At 41.8% G+C, this 23,742-nt stretch overlaps 3 protein-coding genes, 1 long non-coding RNA gene and 1 pseudogene across 6 annotated transcripts in view; 1 reads left to right on the top strand and 4 right to left on the bottom strand.

Annotated features, from left to right (window-relative positions):
* The first annotated feature begins 569 nt into the window (after nucleotides 1-569).
* On the top strand, nucleotides 570-6,765 carry pabpc1l (poly(A) binding protein, cytoplasmic 1-like). Of its 2 annotated transcripts, XM_024005562.2 has the most exons (17): nucleotides 570-1,054; nucleotides 2,160-2,353; nucleotides 2,581-2,774; nucleotides 2,855-2,970; nucleotides 3,221-3,301; nucleotides 3,672-3,811; nucleotides 4,014-4,108; nucleotides 4,258-4,398; nucleotides 4,473-4,568; nucleotides 4,713-4,961; nucleotides 5,120-5,207; nucleotides 5,345-5,464; nucleotides 5,544-5,683; nucleotides 5,845-5,953; nucleotides 6,098-6,228; nucleotides 6,386-6,461; nucleotides 6,570-6,765. In XM_024005562.2, the coding sequence occupies exons 2-16, from the start codon at nucleotides 2,161-2,163 to the stop codon at nucleotides 6,446-6,448; spliced, it is 1,956 nt and encodes a 651-aa protein (XP_023861330.1). In that variant the 5' UTR covers nucleotides 570-1,054; nucleotide 2,160; the 3' UTR covers nucleotides 6,449-6,461; nucleotides 6,570-6,765. The 2 variants fall into 2 exon arrangements, with proteins under 2 accessions (XP_023861330.1, XP_023861331.1); XM_024005563.2 differs by lacking the exon at nucleotides 3,221-3,301 and having other exon boundaries at nucleotides 573-1,054.
* Nucleotides 6,766-7,137: 372 nt separating this feature from the next.
* Nucleotides 7,138-8,095, bottom strand: LOC139029078 (odorant receptor 131-2-like; annotated as a pseudogene).
* A 798-nt stretch (nucleotides 8,096-8,893) lies between these two features.
* LOC111976606 (RNA-binding protein 39) lies at nucleotides 8,894-18,686 on the bottom strand. Of its 2 annotated transcripts, XM_024005564.2 has the most exons (16): nucleotides 18,304-18,686; nucleotides 17,758-17,814; nucleotides 16,101-16,153; nucleotides 15,689-15,889; nucleotides 14,926-14,991; nucleotides 14,756-14,809; nucleotides 14,529-14,646; nucleotides 14,232-14,384; nucleotides 13,982-14,119; nucleotides 13,824-13,889; nucleotides 13,540-13,744; nucleotides 13,177-13,278; nucleotides 11,513-11,627; nucleotides 11,145-11,250; nucleotides 10,399-10,477; nucleotides 8,894-9,741 (listed from the first exon to the last, which is right to left on the bottom strand). In XM_024005564.2, exons 2-16 carry the CDS (start codon nucleotides 17,806-17,808, stop codon nucleotides 9,641-9,643), a joined length of 1,608 nt encoding a protein of 535 aa, XP_023861332.1. In that variant the 5' UTR covers nucleotides 17,809-17,814; nucleotides 18,304-18,686; the 3' UTR covers nucleotides 8,894-9,640. The 2 variants fall into 2 exon arrangements, with proteins under 2 accessions (XP_023861332.1, XP_023861333.1); XM_024005565.2 differs by lacking the exon at nucleotides 14,926-14,991.
* Nucleotides 16,571-17,472, bottom strand: LOC139029033 (uncharacterized). The gene is made up of 2 exons (XR_011481258.1): nucleotides 17,379-17,472; nucleotides 16,571-16,645 (listed from the first exon to the last, which is right to left on the bottom strand). It is a non-coding gene; the product is annotated as an uncharacterized lncRNA (long non-coding RNA).
* Nucleotides 18,687-19,265: 579 nt separating the features above from the next.
* LOC111976942 (solute carrier family 12 member 5) overlaps nucleotides 19,266-23,742 on the bottom strand; it is a 132,801-nt gene continuing 128,324 nt past the window's right edge. Inside the window, exon 26 of the mRNA XM_024006124.2 lies at nucleotides 19,266-21,203. Within this exon, the coding sequence (XP_023861892.1) occupies nucleotides 19,901-21,203 (1,303 nt within the window). The 3' untranslated portion in view covers nucleotides 19,266-19,900. The remainder of the gene's footprint in view (nucleotides 21,204-23,742) is intronic.

Genomic DNA, 23,742 nt, shown 5'->3' on the forward strand with positions numbered 1-23,742 from the left:
TTCACTTACTGTACATGTTTAGGAAACTGAAAAAGTTGTTTAAGATAAAGGTGTAATGTCATCTTTATTTTAACAATATTTACAAAGTACATTGTTGTACAATTCCCAAATTATTGAATGTAGATGTAAATCAAAATGTGTAGTCAGTCAGGGCAACTCCACACTCCAGCAAAGTGTTTTGCCAATGAATTACAGGTAACTGCCAAAATAAAGGAAACACCAACATAGTATCTTAATAGGGCGTTGGGCCACCATGAGCCGCCAGAACTTCAATGCGCCTTGGCATACATTCATACACACCTATAGAATTAGTCATGTAATCAAATCTCTATAGTGACACCATTCTTCCATTAGGAATTCCATCATTTGGAGTATTGTTGATGGAAAATGCTGTTTCAGGAGCCGCTCCAGAATCTCCCTGCCCATCCTGAGACCCCTCCTTTCAAAGTCACTGAGATCTCTTCTTCTAGTCATAGTTGCCAAAATAATGGGCCACTGGGCATTTTTATATATGACCCTAAGCATGATGGGATGTTAAATTGCTTAATTAACTCAGGAACCACACCTGTGTGGAAGCGTCTGCTTTTGATATACTTCGTATCCCTAATTTTCTTACGTGTTTTTTATTTTGGCATTTACCTGCATATAAACTGTTCACATCATTGGTTTTAGCTCTTCATTTAATTGTTGAAACAAATGTTTGGTCTTTGCAAAGTGCAAATTAACAGTGGTCAATTTCACACTTCGCTAGCCTAGACATATACTTCAAAAGTATGCAAAATTGAGTGGCGGGACGGGGTTTTGTTGTTTTTCGAATCCCAGAATGTAGCTTTTCAATGTACATGGACTACTTTTTCACGCGGAGGATTAATCGGGCGGTGTCATTATCATAGTTTATAAATAGGTCATTGAAGAATATTTATGGTCGCGGAGTGAAAAGGCAGGTGTTTCACGGCAATTATCAAATTAAAACAGAAACATTTTACTAAGTTTTAGGCCAGAACTTTTTAAATTAAAGTATTTGAGCTGTTTCCACCTTGGCCAATTCAATAAGGTAAGACATTGTACAATAATATATGTATACATTTATTTTTACTGCAATTTATTTCGATTTCCATTAACGTTAGTGATGCTGGGTTTGATTGGCAATTACCAACTTCATGGCTAGTAGCTAAAGTAGCTGGCATTTTATGTTAGCAAACACATTGGGTTTTAAACAAATGCCGAACTCTTTGATGGTTTACACTAATTAACGTTAACTTACTGCCTTCTACAACTCAGCAGTCTGTTTCAACTACTAACCGGATAAAATAGCTAGCTTTAGTTAGCAAGCTTGTGATGTCGAGGATAGACAGTACACATGTTGTAATGATCCAATCTTTTAGGTTTACTTGTTTTAAGACGAGATAATACAAATGTACTGGCATCTTACTAACTAGCGAAGTTAATAGGTCGTTACTTTAGGTAACTGGAGAATCCATGTCAAAACTTTCCACTCCTAGTGGTGGCCATGTGAGAGCAGAAATATTCATATTATCATGTTAAATAGCRAAAGTAGACTTTGGTGATCGTCATCGTGAGGTCGTCATTGTTGTGTAACAATAGTGAAGTTATGGAAGGTCGGGTGTTAGTATAGACCCCACAACCAGTTCAGACAGAACCGAGTTGCTCTAAAAACGCCTTGATTGTCCATCCTGATCCTCAACTGGTGAACTCCATTATGTGACCCCTCCCATCACAGCCACCCCAAGTTTGCTTTATTTATTTGCATCAAAGAAAACAAGCGATAGACAACAATACAGATACTAAATAAATGTGTGTAGGTGTGGTTGGAAACCCAAGTGCTTATATGAAGACCGTGTGTCTGAAGTGCCAGAGGTCAGATAACCTAACTAGCCTGCATTTGTAGGTGACTTGGCAACTTCATATAATACAGAAGTCAATGAAAACCAGGTGTTTTAATAGGTGTATGCTTACTTTGATTTTTACCTTACGCTGATTAAGATGAGATGTTTACATGACTATTTCATAATCTGCCTAATGCCGTAATCAGTTTAATATCGAATTATTGCTGCGCATGTAAACGTACTGGCTGTTAGGTTTTGTTGTCTGCCAGTTTCACCCCCTCCCTCTATGATCTTCACTATCTCTGTCTGCAGGATGAACAGCACTGGCCAGTCATACCCATTGGCCTCCCTCTACGTAGGGGACCTGCATCCTGACGTCACAGAGGCCATGCTCTACCAGAAGTTCTCTCCTGCTGGGCCCATCACATCCATCCGCGTCTGCCGTGATGTCATCACTCGCAGGTCCCTAGGATACGCATACATCAACTTCCAACAACCCGCTGATGGTAATATTATTTTTGATAAGATTTGTACTCTGTATCAATCATGGACAAATAGATTTGCTTTGATCAAGCTATTTGCTTTGATCAAGGGGGTGGCAAGAATAATCCTGCTAAGGATTAATATTCCAATGAATACACAACTTAAATCTTATATTAGGTTATTCATGGACGTGTGTGATTAGCAGATGTCTGATGCTGTGTTTCTCTTTATACGTGTCATTTTTTTTCAGCGGAATGTGCTCTGGATACAATGAACTATGAGGTCCTCAAGGGTAGGCCTATCAGAATAATGTGGTCTCAGCGCGACCCAGGGCTACGGAAGTCAGGAGTTGGAAACATTTTTATCAAGAACATGGACGAGTCCATTGACAACAAGGCCCTGTATGACACATTCTCAACCTTTGGGAATATTCTGTCTTGCAAGGTAGACATTGCATTCTTGTCTTTGAGTGTCAGGGCATAATTTATCTGTACATCATTTCTAACATGCACTTTTAATTTCAGGTTGTGTGTGATGAGAATGGCTCCAAAGGCTACGGCTTTGTTCACTTTGAAACCCAAGAGGCAGCCAATCGTGCCATTGATACCATTAATGGAATGCTATTGAATGACCGGAAAGTGTGAGTGAACAAATTCCTACCAAGAGCTATTTATTCTATCCGTAAGGTACCTTTTAACTTTATTTTATTTACGTTTCTTTCAACCAATATATAAACCACCTTGAATTTAGTGAGATGTAAGTAGGGGAAAGTGCAAAGGAAATCTGTAATGGTTAGGGAGGAGGAGGGACTATTGATTTGGTCAACATTGTATCATTCTCAGACAGTGATGCACGTTTTTGCAGATAACATTTTCATGTTCTTTGCTCAGGATAGAGACAGGTAGTGACTCTGGCATTGCAGACCCAAAGGCCCATTTCCTGGGGGGGAAATGTCAGTTGTCCACAATTAGGTGAGGGAAATGGTAGACATTTGTTCCTGTCCTTTTTTTAATTTATTTTTTTACTTTGAATAATGTTTGGTCTGTTTGCCACAAAGTTGAGACTTGCAAGACTTTCTAAATTAAGCTTTGAAAAAGCTTAGGCAGCAGATTGTCATTCAGCATATCAATAATTACCATTGGTGCTTAATGTAAAATTAAAGGTATATGTCAACCACTTGTCTCATATCTTGCGATGTGTTCATCAAGGTGAGAAAATCAGTAAGTCTCCACACTGATATTCTGGGATGTGGAGCAGTTTGTTTGATATTTTGTAACAAGACTGATTGTAGTTTTATATTTCTATCTCTCAACTGTCACTGGTGACGGGTGTGGTGTTCAGTTTTGTTGGCCACTTTAAGTCCCATAAGGAGCGACAGGCTGAGTTTGGGGCCAAAGCCATGAAGTTCACCAATGTGTACATCAAGAACTTTGGCGATGACTATAGTGATGAGAAACTCCAGGAGGTCTTCTCTGCATTTGGTAAGAACATCCTGAAAGTAGGACATATGACAAGCTTTGACATTCTATCCCTTTCTTTGGGCACTAGTATAAAGTGGTGGTTGATGTTATAGCTATTTGATTTAAATGAATATTCTGGAACATCCATGCAATCAGATGTTTTGGGTGGATTGGCATGAAAGCTTATGAAATCTAGGCTCCTTCTCTGTTCTTGGACTCATAGGCAGGACCCTCAGTGTGCGGGTGATGATGGACGAAAGGGGCCGGTCTCGTGGATTTGGCTTTGTAAACTATGAAAACCACGAGGATGCACAAAGGGTCTGTATTTGGGGGTTTTATGGTAATACTCTAAAATTGCTCCCATATGTGCCATCTCCTTGTCAACCAGCAGGCTGTCATAATGTGAAATGGGGAACATGACATCTAAAATGTGGCATTTTGAGTTGACTTTGATGGACTGCTTTTAGGCAGTTGAGGAGATGAATGGGAAAGAACTCGTTCCTGGCCGAGTTCTGTATGTGGGCCGTGCTCAGAAGAGGATGGAGCGACAGGGGGAGCTGAAACGCAAGTTTGAGCTGATCAAACAGGAACGTATCCACCGCTATCAGGTACTGTGGGGAAGTGCACACCTGTGGTCTTAAGAAAAATAGCTTTAATATAATTTATTTTCTTGTTGATTCAGGGGGTCAATTTGTACGTCAAGAACTTGGATGATGGGTTGGACGATGAGAAACTCAGGAAGGAGTTTGCCCCTTATGGCACCATCACCAGTGCCAAGGTAGAAATACCCATACTTTTTCATGAGTAGTCATTTCTGCTATCCAATGATGTATCACAAAGGCTGAAAAAACATGTCTGGATCCGTGTAAAATCTCTGCACCTCGTAACTTCATGGTTTTCTATAACCCTTTCCTCCACTCAGGTGATGACGGACGGGGGCCACAGCAAGGGCTTTGGCTTTGTCTGTTTCTCGTCTCCCGAGGAGGCCACCAAAGCGGTAACTGAGATGAACGGCCGCATTGTGGCCACAAAGCCGCTGTACGTGGCTCTGGCCCAGCGCAAGGAGGAGCGGAAGGCCATCCTCACCAACAAATACATGCAGAGGACCATGCCTGGCCCAGTCATCGACTCCTACCAGCAGGCAGGCTACTATATGTCTGCTGTGCCTCAGGTCTGTAGTACGGTTGAAGGGAGGGGGTAATCACTAGATGCATCATGCTAGAATTGACCAAATTAGAAAGCCTATGTTACCTTCAGTTTTTTTTTTTTTATCTCAGGGCTGGCCCTGGAAGGTGATGTTTTTATCTGTAAGATATTGTTTTTTTGTAGCCCCCAAGTCGCACCTTCTACAACCCCAACCCTGTGAGCACCATGAGGACATCTCCTCGCTGGGCTGCACAGCCACCCAGACCACAGAGTGAGTCGGAGGCAGATATTTTTTAGATATTGGAGCTAAAATAAGTAAATGACTAAAGCATTACTGCTACTCTAAAATGTATATTTGTTACACAAATGTGTTTGATGCCCTATTGACATGTGTTGTGTTGCTGTCAGCACCCTACTCGGGCCAGTTTGTCAGGTCTGCTGTTCCCCGACGCGCCTCCACCCCCATCAGCACCGTCAGACAGGCCTCCACCCAGGCTCCACGCATCATCAACTACACACAGAGGATGGGTAACACACTAGCTTACTCAAAACATACTTGCTGTGATGCAAAAACCGAACAGTAACTAACGGACACCCCACTCTCCAGCTAACATTGGCACACAGACAGCAGGAGGTCGGGCAGGCATGTCTGGTGGTATGGTCCGAGGCACCCAGTATAAATACTCATCAGGGGTGAGGAACTTACAGCAGGTCATCACTATGCCCGCACCAATGGCAGTGCAGCAGGTAATCTCGTAAATTGCATCCTTTCCCCACAAGAAATGCCATGCAATATAGCGGTGTAAACATTTTTTACTCAACTGTTCTTTTACTTCTACCTTTTTAGAGGTACATCCCAGTGGTCATGTGTATTGCATTGTGTTTAATCTTTCCTGCTGTGTTGTAAGGTTGTTACCCAGCAGATTATGGAGCCAGCGGTGCATGTCAGAGGCCAGGAACCCCTCACTGCCTCCATGCTGGCTTCAGCCCCTCTCATGGAGCAGAAACAGCTGCTTGGTATATAACTGGAATGTTATTGGGGAGTGTTCATGTGATGTTCTAAACATCTGTGATGTTCTGCAGTCAATCCTCTGTCGGAGGGTGTTGAGATGCCTCACTGGCACTCTCAATCTAATTCGTTCTCTTTCCCTTGGTTTGCAGGTGAGCGGTTGTACCCTCTGATCCATGGCTTTCACCCCAACCTGGCTGGTAAAATCACTGGGATGCTGCTGGAGATTGACAACTCTGAGCTGCTGCACATGCTGGAGTCACCCGAGTCCCTGCATTCTAAGGTACGACAAGCTTCCATTCCCTCTGTCCTTTCAGATCAACTTTTACATGCAAAAAGGAAGCCACTTATGATTGTTTGGAGTTTCTTGGTGGTGGGTTATCATGGTCATAGTTGTTATGCTAATCCCATGTGTTCTCTCTCTTCACTGTTCTCTCCAGGTGGATGAGGCGGTAGCTGTGCTGCAAGCCCACCAGGCCAAGGAAAACTCTCCTAAGAAGTAGAGAACCCTTTCAGGTTAGGTTATAATGAGTTAACAGTAGTTACTATGCCAAAATTGACCACACTCTTGTCATTTGTGACTAAAGCAGCAGTTACTGAATTTGGATTTTACATGTGTTCCAGGACACTGCAAAGAAATCGCTGAAGGAGGAAAAAGTTAAAACGAACAAAAAAATAGTAACATTTTGTAAAAGGGGGGGGGAAAGGAAGTTTTGTAAATGGCACTTTTGATTCAAATCTGAGAATTTAATTAAAATGTATATCTATGGGGAAGAAAAGCTGTTTGCAATGGGTTATGATTATTCTACTTTTTGTTTAAWTTTTTTTTTATTCAAATAAGAAAATAAACCCCTGGTGTTTTGTGCATTGAACCTGTATATCACTTTTCATTTGTTGTGCTTTGTGGATCTGTGGAATGAAATCTCCTTAAATGTTCCTGTTACAGATTAATGATCAGTTCCAATCCATAGACTATAGTGGAAAGGATTGTGATGTACTGTAATTCCATGGTYAAGTGGGATAATGGCCTAATACACCAAGGGGATCTGAGGTGAAAACAAGCTTCATGCAAAAGGGGATCATATTTAGAAAGGAATTAGTGTCTCTGGATGTCCCAAAAACCACATGCTATTAGTGATGGACACAATCAAAATTATCTTCTTGAGCTGAATTCAAAGTAATTCACAGTACATTACTGGCCAGTCACCATTTTAATAAATGTTTGCGTAAAGGGCAATACAACATTGCAGAGCAGATTGTTTATTAGACGTTTTAGGTGTGCAGTATAGCAACAATTGGTGTTATGGTACACTTTTTAATCTCCGACTTCTACTCAGTAAAGGTTTCACCACAGGATCTGTTTTTCTACAAAGGGACTCCTTAAACTTCTGATCTCTGACATGGATYAGAGGGCTGAGCAAGTGGGGTAACATGTCAGTTGTGATGTAATTGCAGGACAGTATGACAAAGTGGAACTTGGGGAAGAGGCTAATGAAGGCATTGTCCATGACCGGAGTGATGTATGACAGCATACAGATTAGCAGCTGCACCCCATGCAGTAGTATAGTCATCTGGGCCTTTCTGGCTGAAACTGGATCTGAGATTGCAGCTTTGGTTGAAAACATCACTCTGAAGTAGGTGTAGATCATTGTGATCCACACAAAGCACAGGTAAAGGATATTGGCGGCATATTTGGTGTTCTAGTTGTGAACCAAGTCAAAGACATTCCTATGATAGCACATCCTACCGGCAGAGAAATGACAGGCTTGAGGATGAAGGCAATAATGATGACACGAACAACTCAAATACATGTGATAAGCACATGGGTCCTGTTCACTGTGCAGATCAGAGGATGCTGTAAAGGATGACATGGCTACAAAGCGTTCAATAGATATGACTGTCAAGTTCAGAGGTGTGTTCTTATGAGTGTGTTTGGCTATCATGAGAAATATACACACGGACAAATTTAGGAAAGGGCATACATAGGTCAAGACAATCAAGAGCACAGTGAAAGACATGATGCTGTCATTGATCAGCTCCATGTACAGGATGTACCTGGAGTCGCTGTGGAAGGTCACGTTGGTGGTGTACAACAGGATGCCATTGAGGGCCAACAGAACCACTGTTAGGTTCTTGAATAAAGCCTCAAGTCATTGCTGCTCATCCCTGTGGCCTCTGGTGCAGAATCACACAGCAATGATGAACCTGTCACTGCTACCCATCTCTCGGGCACAATAGTACTTGTTTCCAAAACACAATGTATCAAATACTCTGATTTGAAATTAATCAAGAAAAACAAAAAAGAACCCATGCCTATTCCCTGAAAGTGGATACATAGAGCACTGAACATGTGTCCTATTGAATGGATGTCTTACCCTTCTGAAGGGGGCTAGAAGGCTTTCTTATAGTCAATGGTGTGGAAAACAGCATAGAACAATGTACTCAAGGGTCCCCGCTTAATGTCAAGACCCAAAGCACAGTAAGGGGACCAAAGTGTGGGTGTGATGTTATGGGTTCATGTTTATTGAAGTCTGAAGGTTCAACAGCTCCCCACAAACATCTTATCATGGGCTTAGGGGACTGTGACATTTCACATTCTTAGAAGTCTTTTGGGCCTGACTAACAGGTTATTACCAGAATGCATCACTGTCATAAGAAATTCTCTTGAGGCTGTTGACAAAAGGTCAGGCATTATGATGTGAGTTTCATAATTGGCATTAATGGGAATGAATAGTGAGTTGGCAAAAAGTGGTCAAGATTATCTGAAGTCCCAAGCACAAAACTTCTCAAACTCTGCCAGTACTCTACTGCTAAATGTATCGATTTCTCTATCAGTACCATATTCATGGTGTAACTGTGGGTAGGAATATAATGTCCACTTGTGAATTGAAGCTTTACTGTATATTAAAACAGTAATTAAAGGTCTGAGTGTAAACCACAAGACCAGCTGTTGTAAACTAGGATTTTATTACAAACACATTTCACATCCCCCTTCATTCCAGATGAAACAATCCAATGTCAACAAGACAAAATGCACATCACATTGAACCACCCAAATCACTTATTTTGATAGTATATTTAAATCAAGAGTTTTTACAAAATCAAGTCTTGATTACAAATGTTAAAAACTTAGTGATCTCAAACACAATGAATACCTTGAAGTTAACAACAAAAAAATAGATCTGTTTTTGGGTGTTTGTCCTTTTCATTTAACACATTAACTGAAAAACTTACTGGGCAAATCAACTTCTAAAGCACAACTGAATGACAAAATGTACAATGTGGTAATTGGATGAGGACAGAGCAAACTGCACTTAGAATCAGAGGTTAATTAGGAGGTGGGGCTGTCCCCAAAATGGGTTCTTTTGTGGTCAGTTTCAACTTAAATCTACTTAGTACCCACTTTCCACTGTATAACAACTCCCTATCGCAATGCAGGTTGAAACACACAACGTAATTTGCTCAAGTGCACCTACAGAAATGTGCGGCTACAGAACTCAAGCTCAGCCTGACAGCTGTCAGATTGAACAATAAAACAAATATCCTTCAAAACCTTTTGTATTTCTGAATGAAGATTGGGTGGACTGGTGCAGTATTTTGCTACTCTGGTAAATAAGTTCCCAACATATTAGCAAACATTATGTACATTGTTGAAGCCCACAGACGTTGCGACATCTACTCCATGCATGGCAGACTTATCGCCGCGAAGGCATCAGTAGCTGGGTGGCCGTTACTGAATCAGGGAAAAGGTTATGGTAGGTTGGGAGGGGTACGTACGCTGCAGTGATCATTTTACCTACGGAGAAAATAAATAAACTTGCATCATTACTTTTCTAATACATATGAACAAGTTATTTATGAATGTAGAAAGCTGAGATTTCTAAAAAAAACACATTCTAGCTAGAGATAAAAATGTTTTAATAATCAGCAGCACAACTCACTTGAACCTAAAATAAAAGACAGTACAGTAGGAAGATTGGAGAAGCAGTTAGCCTATAGAAATCCCCGATCACACTTGTAAGCGATGTTGGCTAACTAAGCTCATGCATAGAAAGAGAAATCGCGTTTAACGGTGGTCTCGTGCCAAACTGCATGTGCAGGCCGTCAAATCAAAGGCACTCCGTCAATATAAAAGTTGTTTTTGTCTAAAAATGTGTCAGTTTGTCACTTTTACAAGGTTGGAGTAATAACATGTTCAACCACTTAAGACATTTGCTCGAATCTAGGTTGTGCCTTCACATTTCTAGAAAATTATCAACTAAGAATTTTGGCAAGCGTTCCCAGTAGTCTTGCAATGCTGTGCCTCTGGGTTTAGAAACTCTGTGCTAACATGGTWCTGTTTCATTTAGATTACTCTCCATTATCCCATGCCACAAACATAACTGATATAAATGCAAGGCATGTAAATATCAAAGAATGACCCTATAGAATGCATTGGTACAAGGATACACACCTGCAAACCACCGTCCATGTAGGGCATTCACTGCAGCCATTGCTGTTGGGATAGTGGGGCATTTTACGTACACGTTGCCCTATAAGAGAAAGGAAGCGGTAAGATAAGGGCAATAAAACATCTATCGATCTGCAACATTGCCCAAGTACCTCAAATCCACGGAGTTGAGCGCAGACTAGTTTTTTTTTAAATGAACCTCTGACTTGCTATGCAGTCGATACTTTCAAAATGTAAATTCTTAAACCCTTACCATGTACCCATGTTTGGCTTCGGTTGTTACGTGCCTTTGTTTGCTGAAATCAAATACAACTGACTCTTTCCTCATTGCTGTTGCTCTAAGATGGCAACTCAGCGCATGTGCCAATTGAATCTCAACAAGGAAACACTGTGGCTGTATTTCATTAAAAAGTATCGATTTCAGCAAACAAAGGCACACAACAGAGTACAAACATAGGTACAAGGGTTAACATTTTGAAATGTCGACTGCATAGAGACTCAGGTAAAAAAATAAATAAAAAAAAGTCTACACTAAACTCAGTGGATGAAATTGTGGGGTTGAGGTACTTGGCAATCTGCAACAGACAATTTGATAGACGAAAGGGTATAATTGATCAAGAAATGAACATAATTCTAAATTTTACCATTATATAAAACATGCAGCACCTAATTTTTTGGGGCAAAGTGCATAATTTGCTGGACCAGTTTAGAACTATCCACCTCTATAGTGCATTTTAAAAGGGTCTTACCTGAGGGGAGTTCTTGTCGACGTATATATGGACAATTCCCCCATGTTTGTTGCACTCCTCCATGACGTCGTCTTGGATCTCGATGTCCCAACCAGGCTCATTTTCCCTGGAAAAGAGGCAGGTCGTTTCAACCCCTTCATCACAAACTAAATGACTCACCTAACCCAGCTTTGTGAAATGAAAAGTTAAGCCCTTTTGGCTCCCAGAAAAAAATCCATATCAATGAGTTGGCAGTTATTTAGTATCTCCCCAATTGTACCCTAATCTTACATTTGGTGATGCATTTGTGAACCTAGTTTAGTGAATCAAAGCTCTAAAAACAATGGTTTCTGCCATCATGAAATGAAAAGGGGAAAATAGTGTCTTACGACTGTGGGCTGAACATGTTGGACAGCTGTAGGCAGTGTGTAGCCAGTGGTTGAGTTGGGAGGTTCATGGCCTGGTTCATGCTTGGACCCAGGTTCAGGGCAGGGTTGGCAACAGCTGTAAAAGGAGATGACAGCATCATTAACAGAGGTCCTTCTCACCAGGGGGGGTCAAGTGCATTTGAATTCCTGTCTGTTGAATTGACCATCAGCTCCTGAACAAACTGTAATTGATCCCAACCCTGCTTCTGACTTAATCATCAGGTTGACTTACTAATTTTGATTACCTCCCCCTTTAACAAGCAATCAATGAATACATGTAAAAGTATTGGACTGGTCTTTCTTCCGTGTTGTTTCAATGCACTGTTGGACAGAATGTAGTTACACACAAGAAAACCAGAGAAGATGTATACGGAGAGCTTGAGAATCTTATTTGGCTTAAAAAGAAAAGCATTTATATGCATACTGTGAATTCAATATGCATGACAGCAATGATTTCAGACCACAACCATGGGAGATGGCACTCTGGTTTGAAACATGAGAACTTGAAAGGATTTATTTTAGATGAGCATTAAATTGTGTGCAGATTTGATAAATTGTGCACTCCAATCTTTCACATTCACGGGGTGGGTTCAGCCTGGCTAATATGTCTAAAAGATTAGAAGAGAAGTCAAAGACTTGCACTTCGGCTGGAAAGGGGAAATTATTTAGGTTGTGAGGATGGAAAGATGCAATGGATGAAGAGCATAGCCAAGACCATTGACTTACTACATATCATACCATTAGACCTAGTTGCTACAGGTGGACATCCATAGCATAAGGCAAACAGAGAAGCAAAGGTTCTCCTGTTTCGGCATGTTAGTTCAATATCAGCATTCCATCTAACATTATAGTGTTTCAGCAAGTTGTAAGCAAATTGCTGGCGTTGGCAAGACAAAACACACAGGTTGACTTGAATGATGCTAACTCATTATAGGTTTCCCACCAGTTGCCCATTATATTCAATGTGCTCTTTTCACGCAGTGCCATAGTGAGGGAAGAAAACAGCTTTCAGATAGAGTACGTCTCAGATGTCTTTCACCAAAATCTGACAACATGGCAGGTTGTTGCAGGGATGTGGTCAGAAACGATGAACATACCACATAAAGGAGTGTTGGTGGCAATGGCAGATTGGCATTTAGTGTTTACGTGTGGATCCATTAGATAAATGTGGAAGACATCATTAAAAGATAAACGATAGTGAGAAAAGATGAGAAGTCTTATGGTGGTACATTTGAGATGATCAAATACTGGTGGTCACAGAAGCAGTCTCCAGATCATTTGAACCCACGCAGCCACCAGATCATTTGAACCCACGCAGTCGCCAGATCATTTGAACCCACTTTGCATTCATCGTTCACTGGAAATCATCCTGCCAATGGAGGTCTGACAGCTCTCGTTTGCTATGTACCTCTAGAATGAGTTTTATGATCAACAGCCAAAGCAAACTTAGTACATTTCACATTCGCATGAGGTATCAATAAAGCATAAACTTCGAAATCACAGGTTTTTAACTTTTCTCCTTTGAGGAGAGGCATGTCTGCCGTGTCTTAAGATGAGGCCAGTGAGTAGTTCATTCCACAATATGTAGTATGACATGTTACATACAGTATAGATAATGTGACTACCTGTACCAGCTGCCATGTTGCCGAAGTGGATTGAAGAGGAGTGCATGGAACCACTCATCTGTAGAGCCTGCTGTGCAGCTGGAGGGATCTGAAGACCAGTACCTGAGGGAAACAAGTATTCATTAGCATCAAGTCTGTTCAATGCTATTTAAAACAACTTGAGCACACATACTGGAGTGATTATAGAGGTCAACTGGGGTAACAACACCTTGGTTGATAAAATAGGTTTCACATTTCATCACAATAGGTGGAGATATTGAATACTAAGCTCAACTTTTACTAACCGCTGACAAATAAACCCAATGGCAATTGAGCACAAAAGACCAAACTACATTCACTCAAAAACATCAGCTAATAGCTCACCCTCTGCCAGCCGGGCCATGAGCTGCAGGCGCCCGGTGGTGCCCAGGTCGATGCCCGTCCTCTCCAGCTCGTCGTTGTCCAGGAAGGAGCTGGCGGTGGAGGAGTCGGTGCGTTCTGTCACGTTACCAACCTTCATGGGCCGTCCGGCCAGCTCAAAGCCATTCAGCTGCTCCAGTGCTTTCTTAGCGCACTCTGCATCTGCAAACTACAATTACACAGTCATCCAGTAGGAAATCAGCTAAATAACATGGCACACACACACACTTTTGGAATCAGGAACTTACTGAGATGAAACCATATCCTTTGGATCGTGCAGTTTCACTGTCCATCATCAGCTGTATGCTCTCAATCTGTTAAGGAAAACAACATCCAGTTAGATACAACAGAGTTAGTGGGAAATTGAGGTTAACATACATGACAAGTAATGGGGTTTCCTCCTTACCCTTCCGAAAGGCTCGAAGATGCCTCGCAGCATGTCCTCTGTGATGTTGAAGTGCAGAGAGCCCACGTACAGCCGCATGGGGCCAGCATTACCCTTCTGAAGGTTGTTGGCCATTGCTGCTGCTCTGTTCTTCTCAGCCTGCACACACACAAAAATGGTGAGTCTATGCCATCTGCCAAGTTAGTTGTGAAAGGTGACATCACATTTACTAATTCCATCATTTCTAAAATGTTATGGTTAAATCAACTACCTGAGAGGCCTGGACAATGATGGGCACGCCAAGAAGTCTCTGTCCAGTCAAGCCAATGGCCAGCGGGACTGAATTCGCCTCCAGAAACTCAATGTAGGCGATGCCCTTTGACCTCCGGGAGTTTCTATCGGAGATCATCCTCACGTCTCTCACCTACAGGGGATAAAATAGCAATAGTGTGTCAAGAGTGAGCACCTTCCTATTGACCATTAGCTAAATGCTTTGTCAAAATAAAGTCTTGATCTTGACATATTTCATGCTTCTACTTTTAAATGTGTGTAAACTGTGAATACTGACTTTCCCCACAGCAGAGAAGAAGTCCTCTAGATCTCGTGGTCGGATTCTTGCTGCCAGCTGCATACAGAACACAGTACGGGCATCCCTCTCCTCTGGGGTCAGGTTGTCAATTGGTTGCCTTGAAAAAGAAAACAGTAACAAATGTTTTGATGAGAAAAAAAATCCAGTTCACAAAACTGATCTGAAACCACGAGAGCTTCTAACTAGACAATCCAGCTGTGTCTCACCTTACTGGACTCTTGTCTTTCTTGAAGGGACTACGACTTCTTGAGCGCCTACGACTGAAAAAAGTAACAATCACAAGAGTTAGTTCTWACCCAGACGTTACATTAATACTTTAATGACAAGACAGCCAACCACCAACACGTCATATCACAAAGAATTTAATCATAAAAACCTTAGTTTGTTGGCATGTGGTGGGCCAATCTTCCCTCCTGGACCACCGTTAAATTTCGGCCCCAAACTAGGGGTGTAAAACAAGGTTCAGCTCAGTATGTATGCTTACTACTGATGAAGATTATATGCCAAACTCTGTTGGTTTTTAATAATAGATAAGTGTTTAGTGTATATTCAATTTCCAATGACCTCAACGGAGTAGGTTAATATGCCTAACAGTACAATTCATGCCTATGTGTTTGCCATTAAGTTTCAGGGACACACTGACTATCAGTGGAGGAAACGTCTCCAGCTGCATAGTAGGAATGATGAACAATTTCTCATTCATAAAGGTGACAGTCAAAATGGGCCCTACAACAGCCTCCACCCCCACTTGGGCCTACTTTGTGTACTCTACTTCTCTTGAAACACAAAGGCTAATCAGCCCAGTCACGTGACACTCAGCTGAAAGAGGAAGTAAGAAAGGAGTAGTAAACAGGGGGTTGACCTGAGGACAAAACCAGGGCTACAGCATTAGTTATCCACCTCATGCGTGAACTTCCACATAGAAGTCAACAACCATACCCCAGTTTTTTTTTTTACTATACCGGTGTCAAATACAAAATCCTGTTCCATTTCATCATCAACATTTCTACTGCCAGCTTTCAAGGGGAGAAAAATAAATGACCTACAATGAGATGATAAAGCAGACTATTCCCCCCCAAAATGTGGGAATTAGACAACACAGATAAGGGATGCCAAAATTGGAAGATCTCTATACATACAAGGGGCTGCGGCGTCCTCTGTAGCGCCCGGCACGCTCCCTGCTATGGGAGCCACTGCGGCGGCGCTCCTTACTGCGGCTGCGTTTCTTCTCCCGACTCTTGCTCCTTTTCCGGTCCCGGCTCTTCTTCCTGTCTTTGCTCTTGCTTCTGCGCTTGTCAGAGCTCGGGCTCCGACTACTCCTACTGTGGCTCCTCTTTTTCCTGGAACACAAGTTGAGATTGTCAGAGTGCAAGTCACGGAATCAAATAATACAATTGTTAACAGATACTTGAAACAACATCTTCTGTCCATTACTGATGTAGTTTTGTAGCGGTTACATGATTAAAACCCGACTAAAACTGTAGAAAGCTATCTGACCAGATAATGTGAAGACGGTTTAGCAAATAGCCCAAGTTTAAAATCAGTACTTACTTCTTACTACTGCGCTCCTCATGTCCATTAGCGCTAGAGGACTTGATCTCATCCTAAGCAGGGTCGATAGAAGAACATCATGAGGACGTAGAGGAAACATTGCAAGTCGTCAGGGGTAAGGGGAGGGAACAAGAAAATACAGAATATATTCATTTAGTAAAAATACTGTTAACATTACTGATATGTTTGGAGAAGTATCTAAGGGGGTCCATCTACAGCCCCTGTAGAGTTCCACCCCCATCCCCCACCCACTGTTATAACTACATATTGTACAGTACTCAATCCAACCAAAAGTCAAGGTGTATGGGGAAAGTATCTAACATTTTGGCATGCTACAGTAAGCCATGGTAACAGTTTGGTCATCTCAACCCCACCCCTCCTGCTTTGTCGTACCAATACCACTATCTGTTCCTAAGCCCACTGAGGCCATGCTTGGCCCACAGCCACTAAAAGAGATCCTGTGGTTGGTGCCAGTCCAGTGATCTTCACCCATTTTCCTTCTTGGAATGTAAGAGTTCGATGCCACCTCTGTCACACATCTCGCCCTGAAGCAAACAGGGATTCACACTGCTTAGTAATATGGACTCCCAAGAAAAACTGAAAAGAAAAAATCCACTAGTTCAGCCTCATGTTAAATGACCTATGTTTGTTCTTTTAGTGCCAGCTGAATGGAGGTGATCCATTTTGGCTTGTATTTCATGAGGGGAAAACTATTCTTATTGGTGAAATCATTAACTAAATGTATCATGGAAATGAAATCTTGAAATGAAAATCTTACAAATAAATTGTAGTAAGAAAATAAACTTTGAATATTACTGGTGTTAAAAGGCATGCAAAGTCAAGATGCTGATTTACGAATCGGAAACCATCAATAGACTTGGGCATGGAGACAGTATTCATATTTCAAAGTTATCAATAGCTTACTCTGTTGACCTTGGCAAAATCATGACTACACATTTAAGCCATATTAATGATTTGTAAAACAAAGTATACCATAGAGTCAGTAGACTAATCTACGAAAAGACGAAAATGTAAGGGTAAAAGTACTAACACACGTAAGGCCTATTTCAGGTCCGACTTACTTGACAACGATGCATAACAAATGTCAATGCATATAAATAGAATATGTGCCAGAACTACTGGTATCACGGTCAATCTAACTAACAGGTGTAAACATGGTGGAACAATGCCTTTAGTTACCATGTCAACAGAAATTTTAAATACTGTCTCCTTTGCATGTGAGGTAAAATGCGCTGATTATCATCCATTTGCATTCACCTTGTTGCAACCGAACAGGTGATAGGATGTTCTAAGATGAGGCTCTTTTTGTCCTAGGGGGATCACAGTACATCAATACATTGCGCAATTACTACCTTACTTTTTTCACAGTTCACACTGGAATCAAAGGTGAATTCATGGGAGTAGAGGTGAGATATCATTAGGCAAGTCTACAAAGAAAGATAGATGGGCGTTTATTCAGAATTTTGGATTATGTCTGACTGCATCACACACCACATTCATACATTGAGAGGCACACACAATCATTTAACTATCAATAATAGCTAACCTATACATCTCTGAGCAGCAAGATGATACAAGATCAGTAAATAGTGAATGCACAAAAAAATAAACATACAAGCCTGGCATTTCTACCCACCTTTCTGTATGGAGCCTCTAGCATAGCCTCAATGTCAAAATCGTCTGCCATGGTCTCCTGCAAGAGAAAACAAGATACAATCAACTCAAGTTTAGTCATAAGATAAAAACATTACATTCATATAGAATTCGTTAGGTCTACTGCAGCCACATAATATAACGTTAGTTAGCAATCTAACTAACGTTAGTTAGAAAAACTGTTAGCTAGCTACCCGTAGTTAGTTGAATGTTCTAACAATATAACTACATTTTAGCTGGGCAGCTAACTAGCTAGCTAAATAGTTCCCAGTTGACAACACAGAGCATCAACTGTGGAACATTCCAATGCATTTGACCAACACTCCTACACGTTAGGCTGCAGCTTACAGCTAGCTAATGTTAGCTAGACTAGTTATAACTAGCTACATACAGTAGCTGATTAAGAACCATAGCTAAGACATTTAGCTAGCAAGATGTTTACTAGTAACGTAACTAGCGTTAGCTAACTAACTAGCCAACGTTAGTAACGTTAGTAAACTATCTGAGAAGATGTGCAATGGTAATTTACCGCAGGGATTTGTCCCACCGTCCCGTCTGCTTCTTCTTCTGTGACCAGAAAATGAAGTTACCTAGCTAGCAAGCTAACCAATCAGCCAGTGAACTAGCCAGCGAACTGACGTTACCTCCTTCTAAAATAGGCCCAATTTGACCTCGGATTCGCCTGCTGCTGCTGTTCCTTCCAACAACAGATTCAAAATAATCGCTCCAGAAAATGCTCTCTCTCTAGACTACGTATTACCCAACGAAATTATCAGTAACAGCCCATAAAGTATTTAGCTTTGTATTAGTGATCTTTCTTCCCCTTTCAAGCGTTTGAAGTTGTTTCACAAAACAACTTCCTTTGCCTCTCTAAAATGGCGCTCTGCACTCAAGCCTCGAGGAAGGCGGGGTTGTTTGTCCTAGCTATCTAGAAAGGCTACTCCACCGCCTCTCTCTTCTCAATATGATACTTTACCGCCACCTACCGGAAGATTAGATAAATTCACCCAAAATGTGAAAAACAAATGCCTCCTAGGACTGCATTACCTCCCCTGCACAGATATGATCATAGAACAGAGCTATGTAGCCAACCTTTTATTTATTTATTTTTCTGAGTGTTTTTTAATGAAAAACAACATGTACTGATGTGTCTGGCTCTTTACGACTGTAATTTGGCTGTAGAATAACCTCTTTCAATTTTCAAACACTTGTTTGATGTCAGGAAATAAATTCACAAGATCAGGAGAATTTCCTTACCAGGAAAAATATTAGTCCCTAGTTAATAATTTTGCACTCAAGGCCTCTCTGCATGCTAAAGGGTCACCTTAGTTGTTGCATAATACCTTACTGCATGTTGGCCATCAGACTTTGTGACCCTTTAAGGAGCTGTAAAATACCTTTCACCACTCCACTAAACATTATCTAAATCTGAGTATACACAATAAAACATCGCAAGGAGGACTGCAGGAACAGTGTAAAGAAATAGTGAGATTGTAAAATGAGAGATTCTTTATTAATAGAGTCATCAAATTAGTGTCAATATTCTGTATTATGTGAATGTGGATGTGTCAATATTCTGTATTATGTTAATGTACATTGTATGAATTATATAATCATGTGGTTTGAGTGCCCACATCTGCAATTTTTTTGCTAACCGCAAAATTGTATTCATTCTCAGGTAATTTGACATAAAATTACCAATGTTGTACCACACTTGAAAACAAAAGCCCTCTGACCTCAATACATTTAACAGTCAGGTGTGTGAGGCTACTGTAGTCAGTATGTCATTACATGAGATGACACACTTTTACAAACCACTAAAAATAGACAAATGGATTTCATTAGGCAGCGAGACACAGACTTGCATACTATAACATCTTAAAATAAGTACAAATACAAACCCAATGGTTAATTTGGTTACAAAACCAAGTTTGTGTCCATAAAACCTCTCTTGTGTGGGATTGTAAAATAAAAAAGCGCAAGAAAGAGAAATGGATCACAGAGTACATTAACCATGAATGAGGATCTATTCTATTGCTAAACTGCATGATTATCTAATCAATTTAAATGTTTTACCGTCATTCAGCATTAAACTTATTCATACAACTAAATGCATAGCTAGCACCCTATGATGCTGTCGAATCGTCAGTTTTGATTTGACCATTTAGGGCCATCGGACAATCATAATGAGGCGGAACATTGAAAAATAGCTCATCATCAAAGCAGAGGTCATCTGAGGGTGATGCGAGATACGGCAGCTTCAACACAAAGCCTGTCAATATGCCCCCTAGTGCTGCCACTCCCATAGTGGAGAACACAGCTGCCACCTGGTAGAGGGCCTGTTCCCTGGCACTGCGTCCCAGACCTGGCTGCAGACCAGGGATCAACTCCTGGAGCTCCAGAAGCTTAGGATCTCCTTCCATAGGTGCCCTGTGGCTAAAGATCTCATACATGCTGGGTCCATACACCTCCTCAGTGGCTGTCAAGATGGCACATATCCCTGCGGCACAGGATATGAGTCCTGTGAGGCCATGCAGGTTGTGGATACCACACTGGTCCTGGATCCGGAGGTGGCGGGCCAGGAAGGGGCTGAGGTACTTGTATCCCAGCATGCAGGCGGTGCAGCCCATCACACCCAGCGCATACGCAGCCGCAGGGGAGATCATCATGTCCACCGACGCCCCCACAGTCACCCCACCCGCCAGGGTCACGTTCTGGATGTCGGCCATTGTAATCTTGCCATTCTTGTTGAGCATGGCAGAGAGGGCAAAGGCGGTGAGGGTGGAGGAGCTGAGGCCTATGAAGGTGTGCAGGATGGCCCTGTGCTGGTCATCTCCCTTCAGGGTTAGAGCCGAGTTAAAGGAGGGCCAGAACACCCAGAGGAACAGGGTGCCCATAACTGACAGGATGTCTGACTGGTAGCTGGTGTTCTCCTTGGCGTGACCCTCATTCAGACGTGGCCTATACAGGACAAATGTTGCACCCAGGCCGAAATAGCAGGCAAACAGGTGGATGAGGATGGATCCCCCTGCATCGTTGATCCTCAGGTACTTGAGCACAGCCCATTCATTGACTGAGAACACTGGGACCTCCAGCAGGGCCATGACTAGGAGCTGCACTGGGCTGGTCTTTCCCAGGACAGCCCCGAAGGAAATGAGCACCACGGCACAGGCAAACTCAGCATTGATCAGGTTGATGACCCCCAGGTGGATCTTCCCAGCATGGCTGAACTGGAAGTAGCCCTGTACCAGGATGGCCCACTGGATGGCGAAGGTGGCCGTCAGGAAATTGAAGACCATCCCACTGAAGCCGTAGAGACGGAAGAAGGCCAGAAGGCACCCAAATCCAATGAATATCATCACCTGAATGTCAGCAAAGTATGGGTAATCTCGGTACAGTGCGTTGTCCATGGGTTTGGTCTCATTGTTCTGCAGTTTAGCATTAGCATCGTTGTCATAGGTGACAAAGGCAGTGTAGAGGGCTAGGAGGAGAACCTCCAGGACCAGCACCAGGACAGGCAGTCTCACCCTCAGACTGGTGGAATGCTTTTTCATGTTGAGAGCTTTTTCAGACAAATGACCAGAATTGCTTTTCCCTGCCTTTATATCATCTCACCCTCAATAAGAAAGGCCTAGAACATTGCAGGAGTTTTTAATAAGACTGATGTGCATAGACCACACCTCCTTTGTAGAGCAACGATACTACTTGTACTTTGGCCTTTACAATAAACCATCTCTCAGGCATTGTGTGGAAAGCTACTCTGAACTATAGTTTACCAAGTTACCAATTACTTCACACTGGAAAAAGTTGAGCTACATAATGCTACCCTGAAGATAATTATAGTTTGTTTAATGAAAGTTACTCTGAAAAAGCAGTTCACTATATCAAAACTACCTTGTGAAAAACTATATCTAAATCTAAAATGTCATATAATACAAAGTTAAAAAACATGACCGCAGGAACATCACTTTTAACAGTTTAAAAAAAAACAGTATTAACAGTGTAGTGAGATCTGTGTGGCAGCCAGAATGTGAGCGTGTCGGCTAGCCCAGCGGTCATTAACTACTGAAAACACTATCTACATTTGAATGTAGTTAAACTGCCAACAAGCTACTGCAAAATGTAGTTGAATTACTAGTTGAATTACATGTTGTGGTACTATTCCCCAACACTGCTCCCAGTCAGAATCTGTTTCGTAATTTTACAACACAACGCAACCTTCAATAAAATTATATCATGAGATGGTATACACCTGACTTCAGGATGATCATTGTAAATGAGTGTGTCACAGGTGTGATGAATACCCTTGAGTACTGTGCATGCTTCAGCCAATGCGCTCCTAATTGAGTCCCTGCTAATTGATTGATTCACTGAGAACTGTGATTGTCTCCCTGTTTTTCCATGTCTGTTTATAAACTTTGTTTCGGTCGTTTGAGATGTGGCTGTGTTTGGGAGGGAAGCTGCTATTTCGTTATGAGAAGGATGATGTGACAGGTGATGTGACAGGTGATGCGATAGCTGATACCCTGAGTTTTAGGTAGTTGTAATGCTTTCCCTCCATCAGCACAGAAACCTGTATTTTATTTGATTGTAAAACTGTTTTGTGTTATAGCCTCCCATTTTTGTGCAAAACTAACAAACTAGTTTATTTATGAGAACTGGCCCTTCCTATGTTCTTCCCCTGAATCCCAAACTTAAAGAACCTTTGTAAACTGGTATAAATATGATTCTGAACTCCCTATGCTCTTGTGTAAATCTTGGGTTGTGTAGTTGGATCTCTGGTACTGAAAGGAGTTTAGCCATCACAGCCCCTCTCAGCCAGGGTGTGATGTGTTTCCACAGAGTACAGTATAACACCCTCATGATCAAAACATGGCATAATCACTTTGTTAAAAAAGATTGAGGACTGTGCATGCATTCTTACTGTATGTGGCCGCGAAAGGAAATTCTCCCCCAAAAATACAGCTAAAAGAATGTGATCAACTTTGATTACTGTTTTTCTAGTGCTAAATCTGGGGCAGTGTGAAATGGTTAAATGTAAACAGGAAAATATAAAGTATTGATTGAATCCTCAATTCATCAGTCTGAGAGGTTAGCATTATTCATGTATACTGAACAAAAATAAACACATTGTGCAATAATTTCAAAGCTTTTACTCAGTTACAGTTCACATAAGGAAATCAGTCAATTTAAATTGATTCTCTAGGCCTTAATCTATGAATTTGACATGACTGGAAATACACATATGCATCTGTTGGTCACAGATACCTTTAAAAAAAAGGCAGGGGTGTGGATCAGAAAACCAGTCAGTATCTGGTGGGACCACCATTTGCCTCATGCAGCGCGACACATCTCCTTTGCATAGAGTTGCTCAAGCAGTTGATTGTGGCCTGTGGAATTTCATCCCACTCCTCTTCAATGCCTGTGTGAAGTTGCTGGATATTGGCGGGAAATGGAACACGCTGTCGTACATGTCGATCCAGAGCATCCCAAACATGCTCAATGGGTGACATGTGTGGTGAGTATGCAGACCATGGAAGAACTGGAACATTTTCACCTTCCAGGAATTGTGTACAGATCCTTGCGACATGGGGCCGTACATGATCATGCTGAAACATGAGGTGATGGCGGCGGATGAATGGTACGACAATGGGCCTCAGGATCTCGTCACGGTATCTCTGTAAATTCAAATTGTCATTGATAAAATTCAGTTGTGTTTGTAGCTTATGCCTGCCCATACCATAACCCCACCGACACCATGGGGCACTCTGTTCACAACGTTGACATCATCAAATCGCTCGCCCACACAATGCCATACATGCAGTCTGCGGTTGAGGCCGGTTGGACATACTGCCAAATTCTCTAAAACAATGTTGGAGGCAGCTTATGGTAGAGAAATTAACATMAAATTATCTGGCAACAGCTGTGGTGGTCCTTCCTGCAGTCAGCATGCCAATTGCATGCTRCC

The sequence above is a fragment of the Salvelinus sp. IW2-2015 genome, linkage group LG17 (genome assembly GCF_002910315.2).
Source record: "Salvelinus sp. IW2-2015 linkage group LG17, ASM291031v2, whole genome shotgun sequence".
Taxonomy (NCBI): Eukaryota; Metazoa; Chordata; class Actinopteri; order Salmoniformes; family Salmonidae; genus Salvelinus; species Salvelinus sp. IW2-2015.